Below are 25412 nucleotides of genomic sequence, written 5' to 3' on the forward strand. Positions count from 1 at the left end.
TCTTTTTAATTACTACTATTTTTTTTTACTCTTGATGATAATGTCTTGCTTGTAGGATTAAAAAAAAAAAACTCATACTATAATTTTGGTTTTTTTATTTGGTTTTTTTTATAACTAGTAAAATTTATAACTAGGAAAGTGTTTAATGTTCATATTTTTAATTTGTTACCGTTTGAGATAGACTATCAGTCACCCATGAAAAGTAGTAAAAAACTACGTCAAATCAAGTCTTCATTGTAATTAATTCAATGCAAAATATATAATATATGAAATCTAAGCATTTCCTCGTAGTATAAGATGAAGTTTGAAGTTTATATTGTAATGTATTTGCCTTATATTAATTAAAATAATGATACGTACTTATATAATAAAACAATTGTTAAGCAATAACAATATGTTGAGGCTTTTTAGCCTCACTTGTAAAACTGTTTGGTTGATTATCACACTAGTTATGAAAAATAAAACAATTGTTTTAAATTAGAACCTAACCCTACATATGTTAAAATAAAGCCTTCCAAATCACTATTTCAACAAAATTTAAAAAAAAATGATACAAGAAAAGGAAGAAAGAACTTCCGTTAACTAAAGAGTAATTACACGCCGACTAAGAAACAAAGATTATTTAAAATAATAATAAACATTATAGAAAATGCAAAATCATTTAAATATATATTCAAACAAACAAGGTTATTATCCTAACTGGGATATTCCAGTCTATTAATACATGAAATGTATGTTAAGAAAAAGGTGGGAACCATGAAATGCAATTTAGACAATTAGAATTCACAATAATTTTGAGAAACCAAAGCATCAACCACCTTATGCTTCAAAGCGTACGTCAAATGAACACCCAATAGACTCCAACTTCTTTAATAGCAAAGGAATGAAGAAATTGAAGAAGAGGAGGTAAACATAGGTAGAACAAATGGTTGTCAAATGATTAGAACTAGTGAATCACAATATTGAACATGCCTTTTGTGCTTTACCCTTCTTTTTCTTTTGCTTTGGTGGTTGAAGGACTACTCTTATGGCTGCATCAAAGACTCCTTTTACATTCTGCAATTGAGGCCAAAAGTAAAATTACTAATTAAGTTAACCATTGTGTATGAGAGAAGAAGAAAATTATATATTCAATTATATACCAGCTGTGTTTTTGAACTGCACTCAATGTAAGCTGGTGCATTAATAAGCTTCCTAAGCTCTTCTCCCTTCAATAAGATAAGCAAATTTTGATTAAATAGCTAAAATTGATTACAAACATGTACTTGAAGCATATAGACATTGAAGAATTACAAAAACCAATATTTACGTACTTGAGCAGAGGTAATAGGTACGGCACCAGGATGATCTACGAAGAATTGCTTATCATCTCGAAGGTCTGCTTCATATTAAATCACAAAATAGTAAAGGACTAACTCTTAGTTGAAAAAACAATTAATAGAATACTTAGAAGTTGAGAGAGTTATTATCATAATCATTTCTCCCTTAAACTCATGTACTACTTAATAACTTATATATCATTGTTATAAACTTTTTGTAACTTTTTTTTAAACGCCTAATTAAATTGTATTTTCAAAAAGACTTTAAACATGCTAAAAAAGTTAATTATTTGATTGTAAATGTCATTGTAAATAAACTCTCTACCTTGCAAACCATCATGATATATAGAGATATTAAAATAGAGTAATGTCCAATCAAAACAATATAAAAAGCACGATCTATCATGACAAGCGTTAAAAGATAAATGCACAAAAGTATTTGGCAAAATTAGCGAACAAGCAAGCTAAAAATTTAAAACCTAGTTGATAAATGTAAAATAATAAATAAAGATATCTTAAATTAAAATTTAAAAATCATATATAATAATAATAATAATAATAATAATAATAATTTAGCTAAACTTATTTTTCATCTTCAAATTAGAATAATAAATTTTTGAATGACTTCGTTAAATTCTTTTGAAAATATTAACAATTTATTATTTTCTAAAATAATGAATATTGTGACGTTTATTTATTTTTATTGTGTAATAAATTTCCTTCCTTTCCAACATATCAAAAATTTTTTAAAAAGTAAATTTTAAGAAATTAAATAAACAAAGAAGAGATTATTTAAATAATAGGAACAAAAAAAAAAAAATACTTCTAACTAAAAAAAAAAACTAGTATGTACTAGATAATTTTCTTAACTAGTAAAATAAGTTTTGTCAAACACACTTTATCTCAAAATTATAAATAAAAAGAATAAAAAGGAAAAATGCGTATATTAGAATAACATCCGTCTATTTTTAGAAAACAAAAGTTTCTTTTCCATAGCTCATGAATTATAAAATGAATGTTATCAACAAAGAATTGAAAATCAACCACTTTAATATTTATAGTTTCCAAAACTCTAAAGAAAACATTTATTGATGATGAAATTCACGTAATTGTATAATTACATAACACAAACATCGGTTAATATTATAAATTAATATGTTGGAAGAAAACAGGTATTAAATGCATGGTATTACAATATTAAACATCACATTAGGTAGCAATTAATTTACCAAGCTTTGTGCCAACCAGAATAATGGGAACACCTGGTGCATAATGTTTCAACTCAGGAATCCACTGAAAAATGAAAATAACACATACACAATTTATTAACATTTTTTAATTAATGTAAATAGAATATTGTTCTTTCTATCAAAACATCATATTCATATTAAAGGAAATATGTTAAAGTGCATTCTAAAACTCCAGAAATGTTGGGAACATAATATATTGTAAGAAAAGTACCTTTTTAGAAACATTTTCATAACTAGCCTTGCTTATGAGAGAGAAAGCCAATATGAAAACATCAGCACCACGATAACTCAAAGGTCGTAATCTATTATAATCCTCTTGTCCTGTTCCACAAAATAAAATAGTAAAAATCTACAAAGAAATTAACATCTTAGATTTACAATAAATAAATAAATAAAAATGCAACAATATATACCGGCGGTGTCCCATAAACCCAGATTAACAGTGCTTCCATTCACAACCACATTTGCACTGAAATTGTCGAAAACAGTTGGCACATAATCCTGTTTCCAAACAAAGTGAAGAGATGCAAAAAATGATAACAATCTTTCTTTTCGAATAGGCACAAATATATAATAATAAGATATCAAAACACTGCCCCAAAATCTTAGAGTATGTTTATTTGTATTTTTAAAAATCAAACAAATATACCCTTGTTGTTTTATTTATCACATTTAAACACCTTTTATTGCTTTGCAAATGAAGACATGCAATTATATATATCGAACAAATCATAAAGAATCCCAATATTTTTCTTTGGTTTTTTAAAAAAGTATTTTGTCCGAACTTATAAAATACTAATGTTTTAGAAAAGCAATATTTTCTTAATCCAAACAAGAGAGAGAGAATACTTTACTTTTGGCAACCAAAGTTTCCAAATAAATTAACGACAACCTTGCAATCAATTAATTCAAAATCCAAATTCAAATTCTCTTAAAAATTAAAACAACTTTATCAGCAATCCATTGAATAAAAGAAAAGAGAAAAGAAAAGAACTCACAGTAGGGAAGGTGTTGCTAGTATAAGAGATTAGCAAACAAGTTTTGCCCACAGCTCCATCCCCCACAGTGACACACTTGATGAATCTAGAAGCACTCATCTTCAATTACGCTTTATTCAACTCAACCTCCCAGCAAAAATGAAAGCCTCAGATCATTCACCTGAGGACCTTGATTACTCACCCTCACACACCCTTCCACTTCTTCTCCTCCAATTGTTGCAATTTTCTGCTTCAATCATGCATCTGTTTAAGGCAAAATCAAAACCAAGAAACTTCCATAAATGCAAAGAGGGGACATTGTAAAGCACACAAAAACAAAAGGACCAAAATGAATGGAAAAGTGTAATAAATAATGCACGAAAAGGGGAGAAATTTTGGAAGAAGAAAAAAAAAATGAGAAACCTTAACCCTTCTGGAGGAGATGGAAATTATGCATGAGGAATGTGAGTTGTTGTGGATTGAGATCAAAGAGAGAGAGAGAGACACGAATACTTCTAGCCCGAAAATTTTTGCTGTTGAAACGTTCATTATGTGAACAAAACTTTGCCAACAAACTTGTCACTTTGAAGTTATTACTATTGTTACTTTTATTATTTATTTTTTTAATTTTATTTCTATAATAATTTATTTCTTTTAAAACATATTTTTGTGTTTTGTCTATTTGTGTGCCTTTCCTTTTTAAGGAAATATTACATGGCACTTTAATCGCAACGAAACTCGGTTTCCTCTAAATATGTTTGGATCATGACCCAATTTTAAGTGTATTTAGAAATTGTTTTATTTTGAGAAAAAGTAAGAGAAAAGATTGGACAAGGGGAAAAAGAAATAGCATTGGCAAAACGAGCCGAAGATTTTTTATTATATGTATTATAAATGGATCTTTTTCTTTAAAATAATGAATTTTTGCTTCCTTATGTTTCTATGCATGATCCTACAGTGGAATGTAATAGTATTTATTACTTTAACAAAATACAAATATGATATTTAAACCAGAACAATTTTCTTACCGAGGTTCGATGAGCAGTTTAGGGGATAAAATAATTAAGCTAAAATAGAAAGATTAAGGGTTCAAATTGCCTATAGCTGTAACAACTTTACCAAAAAAAGAATAACCAATATTATGTATTTTAAATTCTAATATTGACATAAAAGTTATCATAGATATCAATTTGTTATTTTCTTTAAACAAAAATGGTTGTGAAATTTGATCTACTGTTGGTGAAAAGTTTTTAATAGAAAAAATAGTAAATTTCATGTTCTAAAATTTGACCTGTCACTGAAATGGATCTGAAAAATTTGAACACTGCATCAGTCTTTAATGAATTTTATTTTTAATGTATAAAGACTTTGTTGTGATTTCATGGCACAATACTTTTTTTTATATATATATCATTACACAATATTTAAAAACTAATATCGTGACCGATTGAATATTTAAGGGATAAATTTGGTAATAATTTAAAAAAAAACTAATATAAAGACATACACAACTTTAAATGAAAATGATGCGTTAGATAAAGGTAAAGCATATTTTTAGTGTTTATAAATATGATTAAGTTTGATTTTAAACCTCCGTTGTTTTAGTTTTGGTTATTATATATAAGTTTTAAAACTTTGAAAAATATTTTTATCATCAGTGAAAAATCACTTTTAATATTAGTTAAAATTGATATTGGAGGTAGTAAGTCATTGCTTTTTATATTGATTATAATAATTGATGTAAAAATAATAATTATTTTTACATCAACTATAAAACAATCGATGTAGAAAGCATTCTTCTCAACAAAATTTATTAATAATATTAATGTTTCTTTGACAATTTAGTAAGTAATTCATTAATAATGTCAATGTTTATTAGTGACATCAATATTTTTCAGTGTTCATCTTATTGAAAATTTCATCTTTGTTGAGTTTATAAATAAAAAATATATAATATTTTTTGATATTGTGTATCAAAATAAATAAATTAATAAAGAAGAAAACACGTAATGAAGCAAGCAAAATTCATTATTAATGTATATTAATGTGAGTAAAAGTTTGTATTCGTCGTTAGTATAACAAAAAAATGATAACAGAAATTTAAGAATGTAACAATTTGTATTTATCATCTTTAATTTATGTTGTTTTACTAACGCTGCCTCCAAAATCTTAAATTCTAAATCATTTTAACATTGCTTATAAGATAATCAATTTAGAAAGTGACATAGTTACAGGAACAATCGATGTAAAATGTTATATTTAAATTATTTTTTATATTAATTTTAAAATTAATCAATATAAAAAGTACTTTTTACATTAATTATTTAAGAATTAATTTATAAAATTCTACAATTTTTTACTTTTTTATCGTAAATATTGAAGAAACATAATTTTTAGCATAAAATTTTAATTTATACAAATTATATATTTATTTTATATAACTTTTTAAAATCTATTTTACTAAACATTTAAAGGGTTTGGAATAAATTATTTTCCAAAATTCCAACAATTCTGCCCATTTTTTCTATTTGTTTTGTATGTTTTAGTGTTATTTTCTTATGTTTTTATGATTCATAATTTTTGTAGAAAATAACAATATTAAAATGTATTAGGATAATTTATAGATTTTGGTCTCATATTAACTAAAATTCAAATGATGATTTTTTTTATTATTAAAAAATTAATCCATTTAAAAAGTAAAAAATTTATATAGTTCAAAAATTTAACTAATTTAAAATATATTTTTTATATCAATTATTTTGATAATTAATCTTTAAAAAATTATGTTAATTTAAAAAATGACACGATATTTTTTATTAGATCAATTAATAATTAATCAATGTAAAATTTTAATATAAATTTTTTTTTATATTAGTGTATTATCATTAGTATTACACACATGAAGTAATATAAAATGTGAGGCTCAGAATTTCAAGGGATTCTAAATTTCTTTTACTAATGCTTTTATTTTTTGTTCTTCTCGTTCTCTGTTTTTGTTTTTCTTGATATCCTCTAGCTTTTCAATTTAAAATTTGTTCCTTAATTTCCATTTTTTTACTGTCTTTCTTTTTTTTAGGTTCTTTTTTCTCTGTTTCCCTGTTTTCATTTTTTTTGCTTTTCCTCTCTATTTTTAATTCTTCCTTTTATAATTCCTCTCCTTTCTTAACCTTTTTAGACTATGATTTAGTATTTCCAATTCCTTAATTTTACTTAAAAGATTATCAACTTTAATAAAAATAGTATTAATTAAAAGAATTTTTTTGCTAACGACTTTTTTTTTCTTTTCTTTCTTTTGGATTAGACTACACACTTTGTCAACTTTGTTGGAGTTGGTAATAAATCTTCTTTTTATTTTTACTTTTATTTTTGTCTTGAGTTAAATCTAAATCTTTTTATTTAATTGATTAATTAAATAGAACTTTTTTGTGTTTTAATTTTATGACATAATTAATAAATAAGTGAATAAAATAAAAAGTAAGTGCAAGCGGGATCAAATTTAGCATTCACATTTACAATTATAGGTGTCTTACCATTTAGGTATTATTTCACAAACCATTACTCAATAACTACAGTATTCTTAATCAAGCATGCATCTTTAAGCTTTACTCTCCAAATTCTCAGGAGAGAAAAATTAATGTTAGATGTGAACATCTAATTTTACCTGAAGCTTGTTGCTTTTATTTTTATGTCATTTAATTTAATTTAATTTTTTTAAAAATAAAATTAATAATTTTTATTTTATTTTAAACCTTTATTTTATGTTAATTTTATTATTTATTTCATCTTTTTGTAATTAACTTTTATTTTTATATCTAGTTTTGTGTGTGTGCGCTTCTCTTGTTCAAATCATTTAATGTGTTCAAAAAGTTGTTATTGGTAACTTTTCTCTTTTGTTTAAGTAAAAGAACCTTAATTTTCTCCTAAGTCAATAGATCCATTCTCCTTAAACATATCTTAGAATAGTTTTATTGTTGTCATATTAATCCCTTGTATAAGTGATAAGTTTCTTCACCACCTCTTTAACAAATACACTATATGCAAATCCTCTAACTTGGTACAAAATCAATCTTTGACCGTGATAGAGAGACAATGTCCATTACATTTTTATTAGTGGGTTCCACCCCCTTTCTTTAAGTGATAAGTTTCTTCACCAACCTCTTTAACAACTACACCATATGCAAATCTTCCAACCTGGTCCAAAATTAATCCTTGACCATGATGGAGAGACAATGTCATTGCATTTGCATTAATGGGTTCCACCTCCTTTCTCTGAACCCCTCCTCTTTTGCGCACTTTTAGCATATGCTTGCACTTCATAGGAATCACCAATAAGAACGCTAGTAACATCGAGTGCCTCCATAGATTTCCATTGTAAAATTACAAGAGACAAAGACAAAAATGTATAAGTTAATTAACCATATTTTTTTTTCTAAACACTACCAGAAAAGTGGTATATACAGACGGATTTTACAGACGTATTTTTATCCGTCTGTAATACAGACGGATCTGTGGATTATTAATTTTTTTTTTTTTTTTGAAAAATCTGTCTGTATTACAGATGGATTTTTATCTCTCTGTAAATTTCGTCTGTAGTTTGCCCGCCATTTGGCGCGAACACATATAGATAGGAATTACATACAGATTTTTTCATCTGTAATTTGAAAATAGGAGGAAATTTTATAGCGGGAGTTACAGACGGATTTTTTTGTCTGTAAATATGGTCGTTTTTAACCGACCTTTCAGGTGGCAAATTACAGACAGATTTTTCCATCTGTAAATGGACTTGACAAATTTACAGATGAAAAAATCTGTCTGTAATGTGACACCTAAAACGTACCATTTTATTAAACCCTTTACAGACGGATTTTTCTGTCTGTAATGATAGAAACCCATAAAACGCTGCCTCCCCCTTTCCCTTCCTCATTTTTACATAACTCTCTCTCTCTCGCCCCTCTCTCTCTCACTCTCTCTAGGAGCTCAGTGTTTTGGCCTTTGCGAGTGATTGGAGCATCCATTTGAAAGAATATTTGCATCATTGTATTTCTGGTACGATACTCTAACTTTAAATCGGTTTAGTTTTTTAATTTTTAATGTTTTTAAGAGACTTAAAATTTTTAAGATAGAGTTGTAGGATTGGAGATTATATGACCGGGGGAAGGGCGTAGAGGTCCTTCTCTGAACCTGATTATTGTGTGCTGTGGGATTGTTTGTGTTTGTGGAGTTTGTAGAATATGCATGTTGTGGAGTTACAAGGGGATGTGCTCTAGAACGGTTTAGAATTGTGATGTGTTTGTGTTTGATGTATCGATTAATATATTGTTATATAATATATTAGTTATGTGTGGTGAAATTTTGATTTTTGTAAAAAAGTGGTAAGCAAATGTAAGGAAATTGACATGCATTAGGGGAGATTCTGCCAAAATTTATATTAAAAATTTGTGTAATGTATAATAGAATGTTTATACCACATTGTATATTTGTATTAGGTTTATATAGTTCTTGAGGAAGATGTTTCTCAGGAATCGTTAGTGGATGTATGATAGGTTGCACCCAAGTCGGGGGGAATAAAACCTGAATTCTTTGAGGGTGTAGAGGAATTCATACGTGTCTATTGTAATTCGTAGCAATTCATCACAAATCAAAAAGTTAGATGTCCATGTTCTAAGTGCAAGTGTAGAAAGTTTTTGGATATTGATTCAATTAGATATGATTTGTATAAGTTTGGATTTAAACATGATTATTGGATATGAACTGAGTATGGGGAAGTAGTTAATTTGGAAAATCAAGTAGGTAATTCAAATATATTGCAATCAGGTGAGGATGTAGGTAATGTAAGTTGGGAAGAAAGCAATAGTCGTTATCAAGAAATGGTTTATGATGTTGTTGATCCTCAATTTGAAATTTTTTGTGGTTTTGAAGCTGAACAAGAACCTAATTGAGAGACTACAAAGTTTTATAATATTTTAGAAGCAGCAAACAAGCCTTTATGGGATGGGTGTGTGCATTCAGAGTTATCTTTACCAGTAAGAATGTTAAGCATAAAGTTAGAAAGCAATCAAAGTCAGAGTTCATTTAATCAATGGGCAATGTTAATTAGTGAGCTTAGTCCTCAACCTGACTCCATCCCAAAGGACTTTTACCAAGCAAAAAAATTAGTTTCCAAACTTGGATTAAAGGAAGTCAAAATTGATTGTTGTTTGAAAGGCTGCATGTTGTATTACAAAGATGATGCTGTTTTGACCAATTGCAAATTCTATGGAGAGCCTAGGTTTAAACCAAGAAGAAGTGGTAGAAGTGGTAAACTAATATCTACTTATCTGAACTGAACTATAGGATGATTATGTTCAAAGGTTTGAAGAGGCATCTTCTCAGGATACAGAGTTAGTAGATGAGGATGCTATGTGGTCACAGACAGCGGGTGGCCTTTATAAAGGTCACATTTATGGCATAGGGGGCGCTTTGCAGACTCCATGTCCCCTGCATCTATCATTGGAAATGCCCCTTCTCTTGCACCTGAGGAAGTTGAGGACATGGTCCACACTCAGGTAAATGCCCTCAATGAAGAACTCCAAAAGCAGAATGAGAAGATGTGAAAGAGTAAGGAAAGTGCATGGAAGAAGAAATGGACAAAGAAAATGGAGAAGAAGGTAGAGAAGAAGGTGGCCTCGAGAATGCAAAGGGAGGTCCAACAGCAGATGAAGCAGTAGCATATGCAGATACAGCAGATGCATGCTTATTTTGAGCTCATGAGAGCAAGCAGCTTCACACCTCTTCTTCCTCCTCCACCAGCTACAGCACCATCGGTTTTCACCTACATGCATCATTCATCCTTTGACTCCTCGTCTACTGATAATGATGCTTCTTCGGATGATGATCATACAGATTATTCATGATGAAGACTTATATTTTATTTTTAAATGTATTTATTTGGATACTTTTGTCTTCCTTTGTAATAATATTTAAATTTTATATTTTATAAATCTTTTTTAAATGTTTAGATGCCCAATTTATAGTTATTATTATGTTTATAAATTGTGATAATCAGGAACAGTCAGAAATCACTATCTACATAAACAAAAAATACTAATAATAGTAAAATATATTACAGACGTATTACAGACGAATTGTGAAATTCGTCTGTAATTCCTTACCAACAACGATATCACAGACGATTTATGTCCGTTTCTGAATCCATCTGTAATTTCAAAAACTGTCTGTAATGGGTAAAAAATCCGTCTGTATATACAGACTTTTTAGTAGTGAGAAGATATAAAAATGAAACAAGATAGTAAACGTAAACATATAAAGAAAAAGACACCTTAATTTCTTGAGTGGTAACAAGCATAACAATCACAACAACAACGGAAGTCTCTGCTACCTCCACATATTTAGAACACAACTATTTGAACAATGAAACAATGTTGTTTTTAGTCAAGTTTGTAACACCCTTATTTTTTATTATTGCGTAATTATTTAATTTATTATTGCATTTCATTTTAAATTAGAAGAATTTTAAATTTTTGAAAGTTGCAGAAGGTCTCACCCATCAAGCGAGACAGAGTTTTTGGACCAAACATTTCAGAGCATTCTCGCTCAAGTGAAATAAATCACACCATAGTGAGAATGGATAATACCACCTCAACTATCCTCTCACCCAAGCGAGAGGCACAGGAGAAAGTGGGAGCTCTCTGGACCTGATTTGACTCAGACAAGAAGAAATCTCGCTCAAGTAAGATTATTAGAAACTTATTTAAAAAATTTTGTCTTCTATTCTTGCACAGGCGAGAGGTAAGAAGGGTCTCTCTCAGACGAAAATATGTCTCACTCAAGCGAGAATTAGCAGACTAAAAAGGGTATTTAAAGAATTTTTCTATTTTAAAACTTGTATTGTAAACCAAGCAAATCCTTATTTTTTTTCTCTCCATTCTCTCACTTTCTTTCTCAGAGAAACCTCTCCTAAACTATACATAGCGTAAGTTATACATAAATCTTTTATAATTTATTAGACAATCGAAGACAATATAAATTACACATCAATGTTGCAAAAATTTGTATAATAAAATGGAAAAATTAAATCAAGTAATCAAATATTTGGTTATTTAATTTATCAAAGTTAAAAATATGACTTAAGAAAATTTAAAATATAAATTAATTCCACTTAATGAAAGAAATAAATATATTTGAATTAATTAAAGAAAATAATTTTTTTGCTCATAAGAAGATAATTATTTAATAAAAAGATTAAAACTTTATTTAATAATTTTTTATTGCATAAGACTCAAGGTAATGTGGGTACACAAAATTCTTAACAATTTAAAGCGTATAAATGTAAATATGCTGCACAATAACATTATAAATTGATGTGTTAAAGTAACTCTTAACTTAATTTAATGAATCAATTAATAATCTAATAATTAAGGAAAAACATCTAAACAACAGTATTTTAAAAATTTAAAATATTCATCTAATTGATTAAAGTTAAAATGTATAAAATTTTCATTTCATAAAACTAGGTAACATAGGTACATGTAAGCTTTGTTAATTCATAACATATGATGATAGAAAAGTTACACATTAATGTTATAAATTGATGCAAAGATTATATTATTTATTTATTTAATAAAATAAAATGTAATTCACTAACTACAAAATAAGAGAATACTAAATATAAAATTAAACTATATTAACATTCTAAAATTGTGCAATACAATAAAGAATAATAATGCTAAAGAACAAATAATTTAAAATTAAAATAAAATAAATAACTCAGATATAAACAAAAGCATAAAAATTATTGGCAATTTTTTTTTATGTTACGCTACTTATCTTTTATGATTTTTTATGAAGAGATAAATTTGACAAGTAAAAATAAAAGGTCAATATGATATAATAAAAAAATAATAATTAATATTATATTTTAATAAAAAATTCTCTTATTATTATCATTATTATTATAATTATAATTTTAAGTTTAAAGAACTAAATTTAAAATGTGTATATGGAAAAAAGATTAGATTAGAAAAAAGATTAGATATTTTTATTAAGATAGATTCAAAAATACTAATAATAAAAAATGGAGCAATATAAAAAAAAAAAAACTAAACTAAAATCTACCTTTGATATAAATAATGCAACATTTTCTTTATACATACGAGGTCTTCTTTGACTACAAAGATCAAGAATAAAAAATAATATAAAGTATCGAAAGTTGCTTTAAGCTTTTGTAGTGGTTGCATGTATATCGTCTGTGGATCAACGATTTTTATGCAACTTTATAAATTATAAAAAAGAAAAACTTAAAAGACCATAGAGCTTTTATTGTGCATCTAGTAGCTACTCTTCTCCTCATTTTTGTTATATTTGAATGGGAAGTAAGTTTTATACTTAGAGAGAAGGAGAATACCTAAGCCATAGTGGAAGATGGTAAAATGACAAAAATGGTGACCAACTATGGTAGTTTGAGTGGTAATCAGTGAAGCAGTTTTCTTTTCTTTTTCTTCTTAGTAGTTTTCTTCCCATCTAAAGCACTTGTTTTTCATTTTTTTTATATTCTATCTTTTGAAAAATTTTGCTCTCTCTTTTTCTTCTCTTTGATTTTAGATCTCCTCTCTTAAAAATTTTGCTCTCCCACTGAAAACTTGTTGCTGCCATCTCTAAGAAATTTGTGTTTCTCCTTCTGATCCCTTATTTTACTATTTATATTTGTTACATTTTAGGGTTTCATAAGAGGTTAAAATTGAGTTTTTCTCTTTTTTCATTTATAAAGCATATATTAATTTATGAGTTTTATTTTTTGCGATGTTTCATTTTTCGTTTTTGAGTTAATTCTAAATTTTTTTATTTTATTAAGACCAATGTATTTTTAAAAGCTTTTTTTTCCATTCTCAAATTTTCAAAAATGTAAATATAGGGATTTTTAGGCAAAATTGTAGTATTCACACAATTCTAAAGAAGCCATTAATAAATATCAATAAATACCTATATCCATGCATAGTTGTGGATGAAATAGGTCCACCCATATTCGAATGAATCAAATGCAATACACAAAATTCCTTTCTTAAAGAGTCTCTCAAGACGAGACTTAGAAATATGTCCCAAACATATATGTCATAACATAGAAAAGTTCTCATTAATCCTACTATGTTTGTGCCTAACAACAAAGTTCACGACATATCATTCAATTTCAACATATATAAACAATCATATAAAACTGCAAACTCAATAAAAGTGGAATTAAAACTAATGTCAACTTTTTCATTTCCAAAAACAAATAAATAACCATAATTGTCTAGATTTGAAATTAAAATCAAAGTTCTCTTTATAAAAGAAACATAAATAGTGTCTTTCAAAACTAACACATGATCAAAAGGTAAACACAAAGATATTACTCATGTCTTCAACGAACTCCAACTCCATCTCCCATAATAATCTTCAATTTAGTATTACTTAGTTTCCTCAAACTCATGAACTCCTGTAAAAAATTCACAACATGAATGATTGCAGATCAAGTATTGGGAGTAACAACAATAACAATTGATTTAAAACAAGTTAGAGCTAAAAGTGTACCCTCTTTTTTGTTCTTCTTAAGGATATAACAATCCCTCAACTTATGTCTGAAAATTTTACAAATACTTGCAATTTCCTTTAAAGAACTTTTTATCAGGTACAAGATGTTGAACGACCTTTCCAACCTTCTTATTTTCATTCTTAATTTTTTTTACTTTAATCCTTTTGATCATTCTTAGTTTTAGATGCAGAGGGAGTAAACTTATCTCTATAGAATTTTTCAGCAAACTAAACTATCTATTAAAATGTTATATGTGATCTTCAAAATATCAACCTAAGGAGACAACGACTCTAAAATCTTTCAGATTAGATAATCAATTTAAATTTTAATCACTTTCAACTTATTGCAAATAATGCACCATTTTTAACATGTGCTCATGAACCTCACTCACGCCAACATATCTAACTTTATCAAAAAGTGAGAAATAATGACTCTTCTAAACTTTATCAAAAATCTTGAACTTGTCTCCACTAAACTTCAAAAAAGTCTTATCACTAGTGCTCTTTGGAATATTCTAGCAAATGAACTTTTGCATGGTAAACTTAATCACCATTAAACACACTTGATTTGAATATTCTCAATTCTCATGAGAAGTCCTCAAAATTAAGTCAATATTTTCCATAAACAAATACAAATCAAGAGATTATTTAAGGTAGAGGGCATAATAACTAGTGAAAAAAATAATAAAAATTATTATTTAATACACAGAAAAATTTAAAAAGTGTAATTAAATATATCCAATACAAACTATTTTATATATTATAACCAACCCAAGAGTCCCAAACCATAATAAAAAATATAAAATATAATGTATAAAACTTTGTGTCAAAAAAAATCTTAACAACCAATAGGTATCATTATAAAATTGACACAAACAAAACAAATATACACTATATTTATAAAAGAATTACATTAATAAAGTAATGCAATATAAATTTCATTAAATAACTTTAATTATTTCATTTACACGAAATTTTTGTATAACTGTTTTCATAGTGGGTGAGGTCACAATTATACAAATCAATAATATTCATATGCATAAAGACATGATTAAATACTTTAAATATGAAAACAATAATTATCATATAATTATTATCATAATTAATTCGCATAAAAAGTACAGAATAATTTATTAACCGTGTTAGCATATGAAAGAGAGTCCAGAATGCTACAAAATTATAAAATAACTTTAAATTACCCATAAAAATCATAAAGCCAAAAAACTGAGTACAGTATCCAAATTTGTGATTTATTACTAAATAATTATTGTAAAATATTTATTGTAAAATATTTCTCAGTACCAAAAATTCCAAAGAACATAAAAATATTAGAAATAATTAATTATTTAATTTTGACCCTGGAAGTAAAGAAAATGGCTCCAAATTGGAAATACACAGGCATTACATACTCCATTGAAAATCGAACTAAAAAAAGGAGGCAAACAAAGTACATTCTTGTGAAAATCCGAACAATTCTTAAACATTACATAACGAATGAAATCAACTCAAAATTTGATATGTTTTTGGTATAAACTTGTGAAAAAGAAGCCCTCAAAGATTTCATTGAAGAGATGCTTATACGAGATTGTTAGTTGTTAGTGACTGCATACATTGGTTCATACGAAGTTCACTGCCTTAGTGAAGCCAAAGTGTGATCCAATGGTAGTATACTGTTCTGGTCAATAGATACATGCATTCAGTTAGTTAAAAATTGCTTTCAGCACATATGTACAAGCACATGCCAAGAATATGAGTAGGATACATGAAATGTTGCAGATCAATCAGAGTTGTTGCATGTAGGCGAATCCACTATTTATTGGACTATTACTATATACAACTTTCTTATAATGTTTACGTATGATACCCATATTTGTCTTTCATGCAAAAGCTAATCTTCACGAATTTCCTATATACGTTCAAGAAGCCTAACCTATATCATCATTAACTTTGTTGGGTTTAGCTTTTGTCTACGTAATAGTTTTGCTATGCTAATCTGTGGCCTCTTTTTATCACCTCGTTTTGCTTCGCCTTTTCTTGACTACCACATACCCTTACCCTTATATATTATGTTTCTATATTTTTTTCACTTTTTATTTTTATCTTACTCTCTTTTTATATTGTATCATTTATTTTTATTTTTTTTCTTTAAACTTAAATAAAAGAGTATCAAAATAACGTCACCATGACTAAAACTAAATTAGGGGTTTTTTTCCCAATAAAGTCGGGGTGGGACAAGTGATTACAAGTATGATCTTTTTATCATTTTCCAGAATGAGTAGCATTGTTTTTCCCTAATATTTTTTTTTCCAGCTTAGGAGCTATGGATTCGGTTCAGATCTGCTAAACTCCTTTGCTTTGTATACCCACTAAGCATCTGCGTAATCAATTGACGCTCACACTGAATCTTATGTCAATTAAGACAAAAAAATTTATTCTGTGTCTACCAAATGGTATAATATAGGAGGAAAACAAACGAAAAAAATAAATAAAAAAAATTGTCATAAATGAAATAATAAATATTTGACAAAATTAATGTTTTTATTTTCAGTTAGTAAGATTTGATTTCATTTTTTATTTTTCATTTTTAAATAAATCCTTTGCCATTGAGAATGTTAACTCCATTAAAAAAAAATTATTTTTTTCTGCTTCATCTTTTTCTTTGGGTCTGAAATTATTTTCTCTCATAGCTTTTCCTCTTCTTCATTTTTATTTTCTTATCTTTTTTTTTTTCTCATCTTGCTTTTTTCTTTATCTTCATCCCTCCACTCTGTGGAACTTTTGAAAAAGATAAAAAATGGTATGTAACCAAACTTACCTGTATTTGTGTTTGGATTGGATAAAGGATTGAGATTGCTATTACAAATGCTTCAACCATTGATTTTATGAAATGAACTTTCGCATTTAGGATATTCAGATTCATCAATATTATTTTTCAAAATCTCACACAATTGAGGAATGAAGAGGAAGAAAAAATTATAAGAAGAGAAAGGGAAGAGGTGAGAAGAAAGAAATTACATATTTAAGAAAAAAAGATAAACTATATAGAAAAAATACAACAAAACAGTTAACATTTTTAACAGTAAAGAATCAAAATAATTATTTTAAAAAAAATTAAAAGACAAATTCAAAACTTATTGTAAAGGTGGAAGACAAAAATACTAATTTTACTTAAATATTTATTATACTATTATATTCTTAAATATATTTTTTAATAAATATTTATTAATTTTATTTATTTAAAATTAATTTGAAAAATTCAAGGTATTACTTTATACTACTAAAATTTTATATCTATTCACCCCTAGGTTGCCAATAAAGTAAAAGGAACTTTAATATACAAGAGGTATATTTGTTACATAATACAATATTGTATTGATGAGTCAGGTCTTATTTGGATAATTTTTTCAATAAGTTTTTATAAAAAAAATAATATAAAAAATTAATAAAACTGCTTTATAAGTTAGAAGTAACTTTATATATATATGTATGTATTAATTAGAAGTTCTAATAAAATTTTATTTAACTTTTCTAAAATTTAAAAAAAATATTTTTAATTTATAAAAGAAGTTTCATTAATTTTTTATACAATTTTTACTAATCTACCAATGCAAAATAATAAGATTATTTTGCATTGGTAGATTAGTAATAAATTAAAAGATATATAAAAAGTATACAAACCTAAATTGTTAGATAAATAATTCACTTAGGTTTAAATATTTTCTCTCCATTAATGCCAATCTTATTCTTGAGATAGAAAAAGTTACGTATTCCTTAAGAATTTTCCCTTATAATTTGGATGATCCAAAGAATGTCACCTCATTATCCTATAACAAAATATGAGTTAGTTTATTTAATATTGATAAATTTATTTGATATTAATTATGAAAAATATAGAAAAGATTAAAAACACAAAAGGATGATGCAATGCAATGAAGATGCACAGTTGAATCAACTTCTCTCGATGCTCTCATAAATATTTGATGACTTTGTGAATCATAGGCCATGCGATGTGCCCAATTGGCGGTTCCTCTGCTCCTTTCTCAGAAATTTACTTCATCTTAGACATCTAAGCCTCCTTTTCTATTCTTCAAACGGAGTTTTCGTGACGGCAACAAAATCTCTTATCATTCACTGCGTTTTGAAGTTTGTGCCTTATCTAATCCTTTTTCATTCATCTTTTGTTGGAAATTGAGTTTCCTTCGCTTAACTTTTTTACTTTTAATTTTAAGAATTGAATATTTAAACTAAATTTTAAAGATTAAAATTATAAGAATGGTTAATTTTATGGTAAATAATATCTAAAATTTTATTATTAAACAAAGCAATTAATTAATATACATTATTTTAACAATATATAATGTCGACTTTTAATTAAATTTTATCCAGTAGAATTTTATTTATTTTATTTTATTAAATTAAAGAGTTATTTACACTTTAATAAATTTATCTATTCGTGTGTTTATTTCGTTTAAAATTAATTTTGACTCCTTAAATATAATTAAAGTGCATAAATTAATTTAAATCATATATTTTTATTGATATATATATATATATGTATATATATATTAAAAATGCAAAAAATAATTTTTAAACTTTTAAACAAACAAATCACACCTTACGATGCAATTCATTTAAGAACATAAAATTCAAGCCAGAGGCTCACATCTTTAGTACCAAGACTTGTAAAATATTCAACAATTAATGGATACATTATATACTAAAATTACTTCATAACTACACTCGGATGCTAACCTAGAACTATAATTTACATGCATCCAAAGTTATACATAAGCTATCTGCTGCAATAAAACGACTTTTATTCTATATATGTTATTACTCTACTAAAAAAGGCTTCAACATTAAAGTTCCAAGAAAGTATCATCTACCTTTACATGATGGTTACACCAATATTTTCACCTTCACCTCTTTTACTTAAAATGGATCCGTGAGCTTTTGGATTACGGAGGTTCATAATCATCATATTTCTTTTATTGGTTCAGTGCACGTGGTTAAAGAAGACTTGTGAAATGACGTACTGAGTAAGGTCTCCTTGTTTTGAGCTTGTCTTATTTTGGAAATTTATGATAAAATGTTTGTAGTTTGGTACATTTTAGCCCATGTTAATGCCTTGGTTTCATTTTCTTTTAAACTTGGGTTAACTATCATTTGGTGTATGATATAGTATTCAATTTAAGATTTGGTAATATAATCTTCAAAACAAAGATTAAATATATTAAATAAAAACTTAAATAGTAAATAAATAGAATTTTTACTTATTTGATAAAATCTGTATATTTAAATTTCACATTTAATTAACAAGGAAATCAAGCATCGTTTGAATATAATAACCAAGGGCACAACATAGATAATTCTTAACTTTATGGGTACAATATAATATTTTTTCAACTTCTCATTCTAACCTTATTAATACTTCACTCCAAAATGTTAAAAATGGGAAAAGTAGTGTGGATGGGACGACTAATGTGCAATGCTACAATTCAAGTTCCAATTTAACATGTTTATACCCTTTTCCTTAAAGAAAATATTTCATAAAATTATAAAACTAATATTTTTAATTTATTATTTGCATTATATTTAATAATTTATCTGTCAATGTTGTTTACTTTTTTAACCTTTACAACCGTTAGTAATCACTAATTTGATATGCCCCATTAAGTTTTAAGAGATTGATCTTTTTAGTTTTTAAAATCTGATTTGGCTACTTATTTTAAATTCAGATGTTATTGTGTTATTTTATTAACACAATAACATTACAAAATTTATTATTATTTGTGTGGCTGCTTTTTTCAAAAATATAATATTCTCATGTTAATAAATAATATTTTTTATAGGCCTGAAATTGAAAGTCATATATAATCTTAAATGTAAAATAGAGAAAAGTTAGTATATTTTATAGTATTTGATCAAATTAAAAAGGATGGCACAAGCTAATATGTCAATATAACAAATATAAAGTCTCTTGCTTAGGAAAAGACAATGATGAGGAAAGAGACACCAAACAGAATAAGGCTTTATATAAGTTGCTTCCACATAACTGAAAATGGCCATTGCCACTCTCAAAAAGAAAAGAGGGAAGCAATAGTCCAAGAAACATGAAGTTACTCTATCAAAAGCTTCGGGTTATTCTTTGGTGTGCTGCCATACCCATACCCTTTCTACATGTTTCTGCTGTGAGCTTACCAAACAATGAATCTGTGCCCGCAGTGATTGTATTTGGGGACTCTATAGTTGATCCAGGAAACAATAACTACATCACCACTCTTATCAAATGCAATTTCCCACCATATGGTAGAGATTTTGCTGGAGGAAATCATCCAACTGGGAGGTTCAGCAATGGCTTAGTCCCATCAGACATCATTGGTAGAAAGTTACATGCACTTATAGCAATATCTTGTACATTTTTAAGTTATGAGTAATGAATAGAATTAACTTATTCTTTGTTCATTTTCTCATAAACTTCCTTGGTTCATTTTCAGCTGCAAAATTTGGAGTCAAGAAGCTTTTACCTGCTTATCTTGATCCAAATTTGAAACTTCAAGATCTCCTCACAGGTGTAAGCTTTGCCTCAGGTGGTGCTGGATATGATCCTCTAACAGCTGAGTTAGTGGTAATTAACCATATATGTAGCCTTTTGTACGTTTTATATCAATAAACAATTATCTTTACCACATCTCGATGCTAACTCCAGTTTACTTTCTCCTTGTCTCAAGTCTGTGAAATCATTGAAAGATCAATTAGACATGTTCATGGAGTACATAAAGAAGATAAATGAAGGAGTTGGAAGAAACAGAACGGCATTAATAGTGTCCAAGAGCATATACATAGTGTGCTTAGGAAGTGATGACATTGCCAATACCTATGCTCTAACACCATTTAGACGTGCCCAGTATGATATTCCTTCTTACACGGATTTAATGGCTTCAGAAGCCTCAAACTTTTTGCAGGTATTGTTTGGAAAAACAACTATAGGGAAGATAAAGAGAAACTTGCATCTTTCTCTCCTTAGAATAGTCATGCATGTGCACACTACTTGTGCATTTTGAAACTAACTGTTCTGTAAATGCAAAATTATAGATAAATGTTACGGCACGTTTGTTTTGAAGTTGAATAGAATTGATTTTAATAGAATTGATTTTGAACCATTAAACATGATTGGGATGTGTGTCAAAGCTAACTTAAACCATATATTTTTATTAGAACGTGTGTAATCCATTTGAAATTATGAGAATATATTCCGAGTGTAAAACAAACGGGCACTTAATCTTTCAATCATAGGCCATGTTACTGTTACCCTTAAACAGCAATAAATGTAGTGGTAGACAAATGACAAACTGAACCAACATTTCTGTTTATGGCTAACATTGGCTGTTCATTGGTAGCTAAACAGGAAATGAATGCATCTTGAATATCAAACATAGATCTAGTGATGTACTGTATACTCAGAATACCAAACTTGGTTTTACTTATTGAATGTCTCTTCTTTTCAACATCTTGATGACCCACTTACCAAATTTTGGCATTTGGAATTTTCTTTTCACATTTTTTTATTTATTTTTATTTTATTATTTTTCAGTAAAAAGAAAATTAATAAGTGGGATGCAGGAACTTTATGGACTTGGAGCTAGAAGGATTGGAGTATTTGGTTTACCAGCTGTAGGGTGTGTACCCTCACAAAGAACAATTGGTGGAGGCATGCATAGAACATGTTTTGATTCTTCTAACCAAGCTGCAACACTCTTCAACTCGAAGCTCTCATACCAAATGGATGCACTTGGAAAAAAGTTTTCAGACGCTAGGCTTGTCTATCTTGATTCTTACAACGCATTGCTGGACATGATTCAAACCCCTGATAAATATGGTACTTACTAATAATCAAGTCTTACAATTATCTATGTCTATTATACCTTGTTGCTTATATGCACCAATTATATGCCAATTATTTGTGCCCTCAAAGTCACACTTCATATTACATGGAAAGATTTTTTGACGTAAATGAAAATAGTATCTAGCTACATCATATTCATTTACATGTTCAAATAAAAATTGACACTATATATGACATCATACATAATTATTTTCATCTTTTTTATATATACATATATTTAAAAATACAAGAAACATTTTCCATTTCCTCTCGGTCGCTCCTTCATGCACTTCCCACGGGACCTACAAATTAGCATGAGACAACCATCAACTCTCAAAAAGCTATGATATGGAAGAAATTATTGTTATGTACCTAAGTTGTATTGGTTTTGTTATTTATTTTATTTTGGTGCATGATTTAGTGATTTTAGTCTCTCTTTTTTCTTCCCTTTTGGTCTGTATTTAGTCTATTTATGAATGTTTCATTATTAACATTTTTTTTCATTTATTGAAATCATTGCTAATGACATTTGGTGTGAAGGTTTTGAAGAGACAGAGAAAGGATGCTGTGGGACAGGGAATATAGAAGTTAGCTTTTTGTGCAACCCTTACAGCTTTAACACGTGCTCTAACTCTTCAAACTACATATTCTGGGATAGTTATCATCCTACGGAGAAGGCTTATTATGTGCTTAGCTCTCTGGTGGTTGATAACAAAATCAAAGACTTTTTCTGAGAAAGTTTCGGGTTTCTATCTACTATTGTAGCCTTGTTATCTGAGTCTTCTTGTTCTCTTGCCATTATTTTAATGTGCTCCAATTAGAAGTGGTTGTAATGAATGCCATAATCTGAATGCCTCGATGTCACCATGGACCTTGATTCCGGGATATCAGATGTATTTTTTCGGTGAATATAGTGTCATAAGCATGGATCTACCTTTACTTTCTTATGGGAATATATCATTATATTGGACATGTTTACCTTTTTATTATTATTATTATTCAGCCTTTATTAAAGAATAGTTTTAAATCTATTTAAATTGTGTGCCAAATAATAAAAGTAATTAGAACGGATTTAAATTGTTTCAAGCTATTAAACCAATCCAAAAAACTAAGTAAATTGTTAAAAGAAATTATATTTTCTTATCTATTTAGTTCAATTTTTGGTTTAAATATAAAATTGAAGAAAAAATTTACTAAATTTATATTATTTTCAATTCTATCTTTGTATAATAAGTGACTTATATTATATTGAATGCATTTGAATTTTAAAAAATTAAAATTATTTTGATAAGGGATTTGTAATTTAGACTCAACTATGTTTTATATGAAATGCAATACTTTTTAAAAAAAAATCTTATTTACTATGCATTTTTCGTATTCGTACTCTAGTTGACAAAATTTTATTTGTTTATTGACAAACAAAAAAATATATAATTTTCCCTCCAAAAATAGAGTAAAATTTAAAATAAATGATACAATCTAAATTACAAAAGATTGATGTAAGTAGATTCAATTTTAATATTATTCTTAAATCAATAAATTAAACCACTAAATTTTTTATATCAAAATAAGATGATTTTTTTTTATAAACGAATCCAAGCTAGTCTATTTAGTAAACAAAAATTATTAAACATTCTTTATATTATTGTTGTTAGCATGTTTCATCTTTTTATTTATTTATTTAGTTTACGAAAGAGTTTGATGTTTTGATGATATTACAAAAATTAACTTACATATACTTTGTCAGTTTGGGCAAAGTTTTAAAAAAGTCTTTATATAAGAAAAAAATTTAGTATAAAAATAAATTAAAAAAATTTCATTATTTAAAAATAATTTGTTGTTTCAAATTTTAAAGAAATTAAATAAAAAACTTTTTAGAACTTCTCAATAAAAAATTTATTCATTTTATATTACTTTTTTCTTATAAGAACTTCTTTAAAAGTTAATTCAAACTAAACCATTGTAAATGAGAGTATAGTATTTGAGCCATGAAAAGAAGGATGTATAAATTACACTCTTTTATTAGAATAATTTTACTTTTTATTTATATCTTTTCTAATTTTATTTTAAATTTTAGAGATTAAAATTATTACTTATTTTTTATTACCTAATATAAAATTTTTAATTTTTTGTGAACACCTATTTTTATATTTTTAAAAACATATTTTTTCTATTTTTTAATTTTGGATTTTAATTTTAGGGCTTTTTTAGTAAACATAATATGATAGAAGAGTTGGATAAAAAAAAGATATAATAGTATTATATTATTTTATCTTATGTTTGAAATGAGTCATATAATAATATGATAACATGATAGAATATAAATTATATATAAATGACAAAATTATTTTTTATTAAAATTAAATATAATTTTATTAAATTTTAAGTTTATTTTAATATGTATGACTTTTTAATAGAACTAAATAAAAATATAAAAAATACTTATAAATTCAACTTGTGTCAAAAAAATATTAAAAGTTGTTATAAAAATTTATTTCTTATAGTATAGTTTAAATATTTTTTATATAAAAACATAATTAAAACTAAACATATGATTGAAGAGTTGAGTGACAAGTTGTTACATTATAAAAAAAAAATACATAATTTTATTTAGTTTGACATGTATGGAAAATTTGAATGAATAGCTTTGGTTATTAAGGTAATTCTATATATGAGATTCTAAAATTAGAAGAGATTGGTATGCTTTCAATTCTTGAATGATGTTAAATATTCAAGACTCTCTAATCACAAGATAAGGTTAAAATCTAGTGTTCCTGTTATATTGTGAAAAACATTTATATTAATAAGTTGGATTATGAGCTTTTTTATTTAAATAATACAGTTTTAAAAACTAATTCTTAAAATAAATTTTATTTAAAACTAATTCTTTGGTGTATTTTTTTGCCATGTCTCACTAGTAGGTCATGCATGGATGGTAGTATTTTTATTATTATTATTTAATAGATTATTGACTATCTTGAGTCTATACACATCTATAGCTTGACATGTGTCATCATTATAATAGTATCAAAAAGAAAAAGACAATAGCAGTATCGACCATAAAAGTGCGTAAGGACTATCATTCCAAAATGAGTGATACTGCTGTTATATTAACATATGTCTCAAGAAAATTTTATCACAGTAGATATGGATATTATCCAATACTAAATATAATAGTAGGTGATTCAGGTGACAAACTTGCTTCCATAATCAACATGGGAGGGTTGGGTAAGACCACTCTTGCATGGAAAATTTATAACAATGATCAAGTGAAGAACAGTTTTTCCACTCATGCATGTGATTATGTGTCTAACAATTATAGAGCCAGAGAGCTTTTGTTGAGCCTTCTCATGTGTTTTCTGTCCACATCTAAATATTATGATTTGTTCAAGAAGAAGGAAGATGAAGTTTAAGC

The 25412-nt window shown here is 26.9% G+C and overlaps 2 protein-coding genes across 2 annotated transcripts; one reads left to right on the forward strand and one right to left on the reverse strand.

Moving 5' to 3' along the window:
* Positions 1-954: 954 nt before the first annotated feature.
* Positions 955-9953, reverse strand: LOC113859010 (rac-like GTP-binding protein RHO1). Its single transcript, XM_027491827.1, has 8 exons — positions 9924-9953; positions 3568-3666; positions 2983-3070; positions 2781-2890; positions 2549-2612; positions 1314-1378; positions 1143-1208; positions 955-1056 (listed from the first exon to the last, which is right to left on the reverse strand). The coding sequence occupies exons 2-8, from the start codon at positions 3664-3666 to the stop codon at positions 955-957; spliced, it is 594 nt and encodes a 197-aa protein (XP_027347628.1). The 5' UTR covers positions 9924-9953.
* Positions 9954-20225: 10272 nt separating this feature from the next.
* On the forward strand, positions 20226-22731 carry LOC113859180 (GDSL esterase/lipase EXL3-like). Its single transcript, XM_027491995.1, has 5 exons — positions 20226-20493; positions 20610-20740; positions 20844-21077; positions 21736-21991; positions 22538-22731. Exons 1-5 carry the CDS (start codon positions 20226-20228, stop codon positions 22729-22731), a joined length of 1083 nt encoding a protein of 360 aa, XP_027347796.1.
* Positions 22732-25412: the final 2681 nt, after the last annotated feature.

The sequence above is a fragment of the Abrus precatorius genome, unplaced genomic scaffold (genome assembly GCF_003935025.1).
Source record: "Abrus precatorius isolate BTA unplaced genomic scaffold, Abrus_2018 Scaffold2, whole genome shotgun sequence".
In the NCBI taxonomy this organism is placed as follows: domain Eukaryota; kingdom Viridiplantae; phylum Streptophyta; class Magnoliopsida; order Fabales; family Fabaceae; genus Abrus; species Abrus precatorius.

Coding starts and splice junctions, on each gene's coding strand:
- LOC113859010 (XM_027491827.1), bottom strand. CDS start 3,666: ATGAGTGCTTCTAGATTCATCAAGTGTGTCACTGTGGGGGATGGAGCT. Junction 3,071..3,567: donor CTAGCAACACCTTCCCTACT/GTGAGTTCTTTT, acceptor GTTTGGAAACAG/GATTATGTGCCAACTGTTTT. Junction 1,379..2,548: donor TCTGGTTGGCACAAAGCTTG/GTAAATTAATTG, acceptor AATATGAAGCAG/ACCTTCGAGATGATAAGCAA.
- LOC113859180 (XM_027491995.1), top strand. CDS start 20,226: ATGAAGTTACTCTATCAAAAGCTTCGGGTTATTCTTTGGTGTGCTGCC. Junction 20,741..20,843: donor CTCTAACAGCTGAGTTAGTG/GTAATTAACCAT, acceptor CCTTGTCTCAAG/TCTGTGAAATCATTGAAAGA. Junction 21,078..21,735: donor AAGCCTCAAACTTTTTGCAG/GTATTGTTTGGA, acceptor AGTGGGATGCAG/GAACTTTATGGACTTGGAGC.